Raw genomic sequence first — 11645 nt, forward strand, 5'->3', positions numbered from 1 at the left:
AAGTCAGTGCCTAGCTAGATGGACCAATGAATTGACTCAGCTATATTCTTATCCATTTTTGGACGTGACAACCATGATAGCCTGCCTTCATCTCTTTCTTTCTTTCTTTCTTTTCTTTCTGTGTACCATGCAAAATAGTTCTGTGTACAACAGGGTTGGGGGCTGGGCTCAAGAATCCAATTCTGATAGAGCCTTCATGTTCCTCAGACTAGTCCTGAAAGAAACCAAAAAATGTCAAATACTAAATGCCACTTAAACTACGTTCAGGTGTGGCTTGATTCTAAGCTTGGGATATTAATATTGACTTCAACTGCAAAAGAAAAAGAAGAAGCCAGGACCCTCTGTCGGTATTGATAAGTGAGAAATATACAGAGCTATGCAGCTTGACCTCCTTGCCCTTCTGCAAATCCCTAGTGCTACAGTAGTCAGCAAGACCTCTTTTAAATGGGGATCAGGTTCCTCTTAAACCTACAATAAGGAGTTTTGCATTTGTGAGCACAGGAGCTTGTTCTCCTTTCTGCCTTCTTCCCCTTAAAGCAGCCATTTGATGTGTGATATACCTCATGCCACTTACCCCCCCCCCACACACACACCCTGGTCCCATGCATAGAGCTCCATAAACTATCCATTATCTGATACAGAGTACACCGTAAAACACTTACTTTATTATAGGTAAAGCTAAAGGGACCCCTGGACAGTTATGTCCAGTCATAGCCGACTCTGGGGTTGCGGCGCTCATCTGGCTTTATTGGCCGAGGGAGCCGGCGTACAGCTTCTGGGTCATGTGGCCAGCAGGACTAAGCCGCTTCTGGTGAACCAGAGCAGCGCACAAAAATGCCGTTTACCTTCCCGCCAGAGCGGTACCTATTTATCTACTCGCACTTTGATGGGCTTTTGAACTGCTAGGTCGGCAGGAGCAGGGACCAATCAACGGGAGCTCACCCCGTCACGGGGATTCGAACCGCCGATCTTCTGATCAGCAAGCCCTAGGCTCTGTGGTTTAACCCACAGCGCCACCTGTGTCCCTTACTTTATTATAGTAAGAGTCTATTCTCACAATCAATGAGATCTATTTCTAAACATGTCATCAGTGTGAAAAGACCATTTTTTTTCTGTCCTGAATGACTACTTCCTTCATATTCCATGACCCATATCAAAACTATACACAACTAATTCATTTGCAAAAGTATATCCCATGCTTCTTTATTAATTCCAGGCAGGTTACAGGCATTATGAATTCTATGAACAATAACAAAACTGCAAGTTGTAAAACAGCTGTACAATCTGCAAGTAGAATTAATATCAGCTTACACACTGTAGGACTTGTAACCAAAGACAATGTCACAATTTTTCATAAAATCCCTAAGAACGCTTCCCAGCTTACCATAAGAAGGAGATTATAACTGTGGCACTAGAACAACAACAACAACAGCAAAAAGGTTCTAGCCTATCTCACCAACAGTCTAAACATCCAACACAGCAAGTAGATGGAAAAAGATTACCTCAAGTAATTTAAGAAAGCAGGGAAACACTTGTGGAAGGTGGAAGTCTCTGTGCTATACAGATCCCAAGCCATTCAGGGGTTAAATTTTTCTAGTAGACACAGAGGATGCAGCAGCCCAGCCAAGGAAAAAAAGGTTCCTGGACATAGCCCCACCCTATGGACTCAAGAGCAAACCAAAATCCACACACACAGCACACTGCACACATGGTCCTTCAAGGGGAGTGTGACCTCGTCAATAACACACAGAGCTGATCCTCCTAAGACTGAACAATCGCCAACATCTCTGTATCTTATCTGAATTCAGTTTAAGCTTCCCTCTGTTCTTGCCACTCCATGCTAAAAATTCTAAATTAAAAAAAAAGAAAGATTCTGACTGAAACCAAAGTTATCATTCCAATAAGCTATCAGCAGTGTTTATCTGAATTCATACTGAGCACATCATTTGAGTTTTTCCAAGCCAGAATCTCTGGGAAGAATTTGGTAAAAAGAAGAATCATACTAAAAATTTGAAGTTGCTTTATAGATCATTTTCTTATGTGCTGAAAAGAAGTCATTCTTTGTTACAAGACACTATGCAAGGTTTCCTCGGCAACTCTGATAAATTAATCCATAAATTCCACACAGTCTGATACATCGCCCTTTTTTTTTTTTCAACCATTACACACTGACTAAAATGGCAGCACTACAAGAAAATCCTCTTAAGCAAATAAGAAATCCCAGATAAAATAGTGAGGCAAAACAATTTAGTCATGAAAAGATTCCTGGTTTGTCATCAAAATTGAACAAGTGGAATCTGCAACATAATGTTGCATTGTATACCCACCTGCAAACAGGAGCGCTCCTGTTCAGAGTTCCAGTCAGCCAGTCCTCCTTGAGTGATGAGGAAGGCATCTTCCTCCCCCCTGCCCCTCCCATCTTTTATTTTTCTTTTCCAACTGACACTCAAAGCTCCATGGGTACCAAGTATGTACTCAGTTTTCACTGGTCTGGTGAAACAGGGGTGATGGGAGGAACTGAAATACTTTATCGTCACTTGTACAACTTGTATACAGTGAGATTACACGAGCATCCCCCACTCAGCTCTCTTAGTCTTAATTCCCCTCGTTTACTGACGCACACTCACCAAACCCGAAAGTCAGTTGCCCGGTTGTTATCTTTTCATTCAGCAGCCTAACAGCCCACGGATAGAAGCTGTTCTTTACCCTGTTGGTGCGACTGATCATGCTTCTATATCTTCTATTTCTTCAAAGGAATTGCCACCTTAATGGTATTTCATACTTTTGCAATGCTTGAGGGGCCAATACCCCTCTCTTGCTGCTCTATGGACACTACCCAAGTCTACTATTAGATGAATTGTGCATTTTATACAGTACCCCACAACAGTTATGTTTGCAGTGCTATCCATATCTAGTATCATAGGATCTCCCCCCCCCCCCATAATGAGAGCCCATGTTACTGTTTTAGCAGTAACAACTGCACAGATTCTTCTCACTACTTCTCTGGGTGGGAAGCAGTGGCAAACCTTGGGATCTCAAATTCCACCAGCGCCATATGCAACTCCAAAATTTGGCGCCCCCAGCCTTTCACCCTCCATTCTACATTATAGTTGTGGCCTGTGCTTTTCCCCCCTTAAAGAATGTTTAGGGGTACTCTCATTTTCCTACTCATATTGAAATACTGCCCCTCAATGAGGCCAAACTTAGATTCACAAAATGTTTAGGGGGTATGCGTACCCCTGCGTTCCCCCCAGAAAAAAGGGACTGGTTGTGGCGCCTCCTGCAACACCCTCAAGGCTCCACACCCAGTGCGACCAGTTCAGTCGCTCTTCCCTAAATCCACCTCTGTGAGAAGGACCCACACAATTAGCTCTGCACATGTGTTTCTGGTCCTCAGGTGCTTACCACATGGCATGAGATCTCTACACAGGGAAGTCGTTCCCATGCTGATTGTGATAAGCATGACTAGAGTCCAATTTTCAAAGTTCCATAGATAAATACAGTGACTTGTGGCTGAACCAATACAATGTGAAAGCTGGTGCAATCAAAATCATTGGATTTTTTTCCCTGGTTGAATAAGGCTATTCTGGGTTAACAATTACCGTATTTTTCGCTCTATAAGACACACCAGACCACAAGACGCACCTAGTTTTTGGAGGAGGAAAACAAGAAAAGAAATATTCTGAATCTCAGAAGCCAGAACAGCAAGAGGGATCGCTGCGCAGTGAAAGCAGCAATCCCTCTTGCTGTTCTGGCTTCTGGGATAGCTGCGCAGCCTGCATTCACTCCATAAGATGCACACACATTTCCCCTTACTTTTTAGGAGGGGAAAAGCGAGTCTTATAGAGCAAAAAATACGGTATCTGAAAATTGATGGTGAGCTTCTTTAGCACTAAATCAAGGTTCACAGTGTCTTGACCAGGGGTCAGCAAACTTTTTCAGCAGGGGGCCGCTCTACTGTCCCTCAGACCTTGTGGTGGGCCAGACTATATTTGGGGGGGGGGAATGAACAAATTCCTATGCCACACAAATAACTCAGAGATGCATTTTAAATAAAAGGGCGCATTCTACTCATGTAAAAACACGCTGATTCCCGGACCATCCGCAGGCTTCATTTAGAAGGCAATTGAGCCAGATCCGGGCCCCGGGCCTTAGTTTGCCTACCCATGGTCTTAACTCTGCTCTAGACAGTACTAGTATAGATCTGACTCACACCTTTTTTTCTTGAGCAAAAAGGAAGAGGATCTGCTCAGAAGTACCAGTGCTTTGTCCCATAAGTAACTACTCATGCGAGTAGTCTAAGCCATCACAACAAACAATACAACAATATAACAAAATACAGTGGTACCTCGGGTCAAGTACTTAATTCGTTCCGGAGGTCCATTCTTAACCTGAAGCACCACTTTAGCCGCCGCTGCACAATTTCTGTTCTCATCCTGAAGCAAAGTTCTTAACCCAAGGTACTCTTTCTGGGTTAGCAGTCTGTAACCTGAAGCGTATGTAACCCGAGGTACCACCGTATTGAACCAATATAGGTTTATTTACAGTTATCTATGATGAGGGCCGCAACCCCAGAGTCGTCCACGACTGGACCTAATGGTCAGGGGTACCTTTACCCTTATGTTTCACACCTTACAAAATGAATCCTGCAAGATGCGCCATTAAAAGTGTTGTGCTCCCTGTCTTCTGGAGCTCAGCTTTTCCCAGCATCATCAATCCCATGTCAAAACAGGTTGAAAGGTCAACAGGAGGCCATGGCAACCACGACAGTGAAAACGCAAAAGCTAGAAGACCTCCTCAGGTGTTTCTGTGAAACACGTGGTCTGCCCCTGGACAGCACAACATGCACCAGTAACTTGATTTGAGTCTGAAGAAGGCTCCCTTCATCATGTGAAATGTTTCCAATAAGGTAATGGGAAACATGGCCCATCAGGGTTTCTAACCCCATTGGGAACCCTTTGTGAGATTAAGGAGACCCCCCCTTGCCTGACTATGCACTGAAAAGAGTTGCCGGCATGCACAGCATCATCAAGGGGGCAGAGCTGGCCCTTCATATTCCTGCAGCCCCCCCCCACCTTGTACGTCCAGTAGCTTGCCTAGATAACTCTGCCCCTGCAAATGTTTTCTACTTACCTTAAGACAGCTTGGCTATTTTAAAACATGAATGAACTGGCCCTTTAAAAGTTACTACAAGGCAATCTATCACATAATTTCCCGGGCACATAAAAGTACATGATATCCTGCATGATATCCTCCATTGCAAATTTCTCTGGCCTGAAGTATCAGTGTAGATATGACCACAACATGCAGCCTGGTGTCCCTTCTATCGCCATCAAGACATTTATCTGGGTCTGTTCAGATACTACTTACTGGGGACAAATTGCAACCTGCTAGAAGTCTCAGGCTCTTGCCTGTGTTTCTGCTGCCTCCTCACGAAAAGGAGAAAACAGCGTCTGGTTCAAGTGGTACAAGGTGAGGAGGTGAAGTTGTGCACCTCCAAATCGCCAGAGAGCAAAACAGATACAACCTCAGAAGAATTTTCTGTAGAAGTTGGCAGTGGCCATTAAATAAAAACAAATGGGCCAAAGAACGAGGTGCTTTTATTGTATTACGCAAAGAGCATAATGAGCAAAACATGGAAGAGACCCAAGAAATTAACAGGACAAAGCTTCACAGGAATGCAAACAGCATCTCTCTCTCTCCCACCCCCCTTTCTGCACAAGCTTACAAACCTTGCTAAATAATTTATTATTTAAATTGCACAATGTGCCTCATTTATTAACAGGTCTGAAGTGGTTTACATTACAAGCACATTACAAATTCACGCTGTGGCTTTTAGATATACATAATATACACATACACAATCTGCTTTTTCAATGCTATGGCGTGGAGTTGAATAGCTGCCTGTTTTTTTGTTGGCACATTATATGCGTTCTTAAATAGAACAATTAATTTCAAACGTTGGTTGTCTGAAGTAATAGCTTGACAGAAGAACTGCTAATCTTAGCTACTACAATATACAGAAGTCTATAAGGAAATAGTTTGATAGGATAAGCTGCTGACATTACCCCGATTTTTGCAACTGGATATTTTAGCACAAGAGAAAATATTAATCAAGAACTCTAAGAAGCCCATTAGCCATCTTGTTAATGTTTTAACTCTAGAAATTCCACTGTGGGGGGGGGGAATCTACTTCGAAATGCCTCTAGTGCGGATTTTGAATTCTGTGTCTTAACAAATGCCTTACATTTGTTCCTCAGCTGTTAGTAACAACAACAGCTAAGCAAGGCCTACATTAATTTCCCTACTACAGTGTCTCACTGCAAATATCAGAATATTTGTGTAGCCAATAACCTGCAACAATCATGTCAGAAGTAGATTATGGCCCATTACGGAGCAATAACCATTGCAAGTGTGTATACGTAGCAAAAGCTTTTCAAGCCCACACCGGGACCCCAAGGAACAGAATCAAACACAATCTCATTATAAGCACAGGCTTATAAGACCATGTCTGTTGTATTCATTAAAAAGACAAGCAAGTTTGTGAATAATCTACTGAGAGAGATTTTTTTTAAAGATTCTGCAAAACACTTTAGGCAAAATTCCTTCTTCTCCCTAACTGGTTCAATCAGCCCAGTCCCAAACCACATACATAAAGCCAATGATATTCTCTATTTCTACCCTGTGAGTTCTATGTCAGCTTCTGTGAGGAAACAGTAATTTATCTTAATGTCTGGCAGCCAAAAGAATGTAGCATTTTCACCTAGGTAGGACATCAGAACCTCACATTTACAACTTATTCTGAGCTGATCTTATCCCTCCCACCCACCGAATTACTCCACTGTCCATCCTTCTACCTTCCCTGTGTTGCACCACACCAAAGCATGGGAAAGTTGAAACCGAGCAAGCCCTCCATTTTACAGTGTATCTCCTATTCTACAGAAAAATTCCACTGACTCCAATAACAAGGCCTTAAAGTCCTCCACAAACCCACAAAAAAAGTTTGCCTCCTAAATTAGCTGAGATTTACCAATCATAGGAAAACACATGCAATAAAATCACTCCCAATATTTTTAAAGAAAAAGAAAATCACAAGTTAGGAACATCATGTTTTTAACATGGGGAAAGAATGCAAAACTCCACCTATTATAATATGTAGCACATATAACAGAAAAAGCTATTATTTAATGCCTGATGAACTAGCACGAGACATACCAGGCTGGAAGCATTCAATTATGTATGTAGTTTGTGTGTAGTTTTGGAAGCCAGATATAAAGCGTTGGTTTATTTATGGTGCAGTTGCCACATAAATATTACAAAGAAACCCTAAAATAATTCCCACATTTAATAATGAGTAATAATGAACAACTTTGAGCTGCTCATCCTTTGGTGTCAAGGCCAATTTCAATGCTTTGTATCTTGAATTTGTACAATAAGATCTCCTGGGAAATTAGCCATTCCTCTATGATCAATTCATGATGTAGATGATATCAAAATCAAATGGTGGTAACAGGGGTTGGGGGACAAATACTGCCAACAAACTTCAGAAATGCAAGGAGAAAATGAACCTAACTTGTATGTTTTCAGGGTAATTTCAAATTAAATAGAAATGGTTAAAGAGAATACAAGGGGATACTTTTTTCATGATTGATGGTGTCAGTGAAAGAAGAAGAGGAGTTTGGATTTGATATCCCGCTTTATCACTACCCTAAGGAGTCTCAACGTAGCTAGCATTCTCCCTTTCCCTTCCTCCCCCACAACAAACACTCTGAAAGGATGGGGTACCAAATCAATGTCACCTTTCTTGAGTTGAAGATGAACAAAAAACCATTAAAACAAACTGTCACTATCACCTTCTGAAATATGTGCTTTTATTATTGTCAAAGAAAGAGCTACAAAATAAAATAAGCCCTTTGAGCAATGTCATAGAAAACAAATCCATCACTTTCTACCAAACCCAGACACTGGGAAATGCTGCAGAAGAACTACAGTGAACTGTATATAGGCAGCCCAGAACAAGGATTTTTACGAAATTGATAATGGAGGTAATGGATTTTTCAGCTAAAAAAAAAAACTGCAAAGGAAAAACTTTAAAAATGCTTCTTGAACACAACCACGTATCTTGAAATTCTGTAAATAAACAATGCACTCAATGTGGAAGAGTGAATAAAATGTCTTTAGCAATCTCGTGCATCTTTTGATTTACAGTTATCTCTTATTGAAGTATATAGTCTATACTCAGCTACCTATTTCAGAGGGAAAGAAGCCTGGGTTGAAAAATCAGCATTGTGTTCTAAAGGAGAAATAAAGTACTTTCCAATTGCCTTTCCAATTAAAATAATCCAGCAGCTCTAATTTTTAAGAGGGACTCAATTTGCTATAGTAATAGTAAGGTTAATACAATGGTGTAATCCAGAATTTCCCAAACTTTTTGAATTTGCCCTCCACCTTGACTGAAACTTACTTTACCTTCTTGACACCCCAAGTCACTAATGCAGCACCAACTCTGTTCTACAAATGAGCTTGTGTGCTAGAGGAGAACATCTCTGATCATATACAAGGAAATATTGTTGAAATAACACGGCAGCCTTTCAAGCTTCTTTCTCTCATTCAATTGGGCAAACAGGAGCTACCCCACAAACCCAGTATTTATCGCTGATGGTCCTCTGCTGCAGGGCATTCAACCCACCCAATTCTTGGTTGGTGGTAGGAGAGATGAGCCCACCTGTCCAGTCACTCATTAGTATAGCATGGCTTCCATGCAAAGTCTCCTATGCCCCCAAAGGGGAGGCCCACACCACAATTTGGGAACCTAAGAGGTAACCTATCCTAGAGGAAGGAAAAGTAAGGAATTCTTTATTTACAGTACTACTGTTACACAATTCTTCATATACTTTATATGGAAGAATATGTAACAGCAAGTGAGGACAAAACACACCATCTACACTGTTAAGGAAACATGAAAACGGGCAAAGTCTATGAAGAGAAAATAAATCTCATCTGCTTTTCTTGTCTCTGAACAAAAATGATACAAACAAACAGTGTTTTCGTTTTTGCCTACTACACACAGCTAGCCTATATGCCCTTGTTCCCTCTTATTTTTAGAACACTAACAGCTTGTGAAAACCCAATAATAAGCAGGAATGTTCAAGTTCTCCTGCCTCTCTCCGCAGCAAAATCTGACAGCAGGTTTGTAACAGAATACTAGCCTTGTACTAAAATGAACACCAATCCATGTCCTTTATTGCTTTATCATCTAGTTTATTCCCAGCAAATTGGACTGTGGGCAATTAAGATTTATAAGCTAAATGCTTTCCAAATTATATCTCAGGGAAAGTCAAATCTAAATTAGATCAGCTGAGGCTTTTAGGCTCCCAGTGAGTTGCCTTTTGAGCAAGTGCATTGCTATACAGAGACCATCTCGTCTTACACAGCCTTTACAAAAGGTCTCAGACAGTTTCCTTAATGCAGAATCTCTTTAGGAACAGCCCATTTGCCTACGGCTAGGGTGCCTTTTTCCAATACACAGGAATGGAGGGAAATGTTTTGGTAGTGCAGAAAGATTTTCTGAAAGAGATGCCAAAAAGAGGTAAAAAAAACCCATTATCATTCTCAGATGAGCGGCTCACAACGCAAGGGTGTCCGTCCTTCTCATGCCTATTAGCTACAACAGACTGTCGCTGGCTCTGCACAGAGGCAAACATAGTGGTTAGTCTTTATGTGACTCCATTCTCTAAGGGTGGACAGAAGCGGTCTACTGGCATACGGTCACAGCACCAGAATGGTGACTATACAAAACTTGTGGCAGATAAAAATAGATATGCCTAGTCGGAATTGAACAATTTATGGGTTTGTTGCTATGAGATCTTGTGTGTGTGTTGTTAAAAGAGAGGGAAGAATCATGAGCCTTTAATGTGATGAACGCTTTAAAAAACAACACACCAAAAGAATAGGTTCGAATGGCCATTTGGCATATAAAAGCGGGTTTTATGGGAAATAAAAAATAGGAAACTACCTGTCTGCGTCATTCACATAGGCTGCAAATATGAGAAATCTGAAAGGATTGCCTTATTTAGTTTGCGCACACGCCAGATACCCGCGTGGGTATGTAAGCCTGTACCTATCTAGGTGATATGATGATACGGATAGGATATTGGGAAACGGTTTCTCCCTCGAGAGAGCCATCGGAGCCTCCCGGCTCGGTCCCGCCGCCCCCCCCCCGGCCCCCCGGCCCACTCACATGTCGGTGACTTTCTCGGGCGCGCTCCTCTTGCCCAGCACGGGGAAGGACGTGAGGTTCCCGGCGGGCTCCAGGCACCAGATCTGCTCGGCGCTGCACGTGCACGACGCGGGGCAAGCCGAGGCCACCAGCCCCCGCCAGGCGCCCAGCACCAGCCAGCACAAGCTCCAGAAGCGGGTGGCCGCCGGCCGCGGGGAGCCGTGCAGCTGCGGCCGCCGCCAGCCCCACGTCCTGGGCCAGGCCCCCATGCCGGCGCCGGGGAAGCTGCTGCTGCTGCTGAGGGCGCTGCTGCTGCTGCTGCTGGCCTGGCGCTCGCCCTCCCGCCCGCGAAACGCAGTCAATCCAGTCACTCGGGCATCGTCGAGGCTCCCGAGCGCGAACCAGTCGCCTCAGCGGCCGCCTTCTTGCCTCGCCCCTAGGCGGCGACTGCGCCTCCTGCGCTCCGGCGGCCGGGGAGAAGTCCTGCGAGGCGGCGCGGGAGAGGCGAGAGGAGACCGGCTGAGGCTGAGGGGGAGAGAGGGAGAGAGGAGAAGCGCCCCGTGAGGGTCAGCCGGGCAAAGGCGCGCCAGGGTTCGCCTGACACCCCCCCCCTGCGCGCGCCCCTCCCGCTTCCCGCCCTGCGCGCGCGTCGCCCCGAGAATAAGAAGCCGGGCGCCGCTTATCTCCCCAGCCCGCTGTTCTCCTCAGCCAGGTGCCCGCCGCGCTCCTACCTAGGAGCACCGGGGGGAGCTGCCGCCGCCTGGTCGGCCGCCCTCCTGCCCCGCTTCTGTGGGCCAACACCGCAGGGAGGGAGCGGGCTGCGTGTGGGGGGAGAAGGCGCTTCGCTGCCCCGCCGCTGCCGCCGTCTCCCTCCTCCTCCTCCTCCTCCTTCCCTCGCCGCGGCGAAGAGCGGCTCCAGCCTCCCGCTCCAGCCCCAGAGCTCGGGGGCTGCCACCGGCCAAGTGACGTGAGGCTGACGCAAGGAGGGGTAGAAACTCCTTGACCAAAAAAGAAAAAAAAGGGGGGGGATGAGCCCAGCCTCAAATCCAAAATAAAACCGGGGAGGGAGGGAGGGAGCGAGCGAGCGAGGCGGGGGCTGCTTCGCAGGGGAGAAGAGCCCATTAGTCAGGCGGGGATCTGGCCGCGCGCGCGCATCCGGGGCGGCAGCGGGAGTGCGCGCCGCCCTCCGCAAAAACACCTTTCCCCCTGTCTGGCGTGTGTGTGTGGGGGGGGGGGGTTTGTGGTTGTGGTTGTTGACAACCCTCCAGCCTCCCTCCGCTGTGCAAATGGCAGCAGCCCTCGTCGCCCCCCTTTCCCTGCCCGCTCCCCCTAAGAAAGGAAGGCGCAAAGACGTGATCGGAATCGAAAGCCACGCCGGGGGGACTGGCTCGAAAAGGATCTGGAAGATCGGCGTGAGAGAGGAAGG

General features: G+C 45.2%; 1 protein-coding gene across 9 annotated transcripts in view; it reads right to left on the reverse strand.

Moving 5' to 3' along the window:
- The window catches only part of NTRK2 (neurotrophic receptor tyrosine kinase 2), a 179049-nt gene extending 167892 nt beyond the window's left edge, over positions 1-11157 (reverse strand). For 7 of the 9 annotated variants that reach the window (XM_083576709.1, XM_083576707.1, XM_083576705.1 and 4 more), the window contains exon 1: positions 10241-10764. In XM_083576709.1, coding sequence (XP_083432835.1) covers positions 10241-10488 — 248 coding nt within the window. In that variant the 5' untranslated portion in view covers positions 10489-10764. Of the gene's footprint in view, positions 1-10240; positions 10765-10950 lie in introns of those variants that run through there. The other 2 variants (XM_083576712.1, XM_083576704.1) reach the window with 1 other exon arrangement.
- Positions 11158-11645: the final 488 nt, after the last annotated feature.

The sequence above is a fragment of the Podarcis filfolensis genome (assembly GCF_964270895.1).
Source record: "Podarcis filfolensis genome assembly, chromosome: 11".
Taxonomy (NCBI): Eukaryota; Metazoa; Chordata; class Lepidosauria; order Squamata; family Lacertidae; genus Podarcis; species Podarcis filfolensis.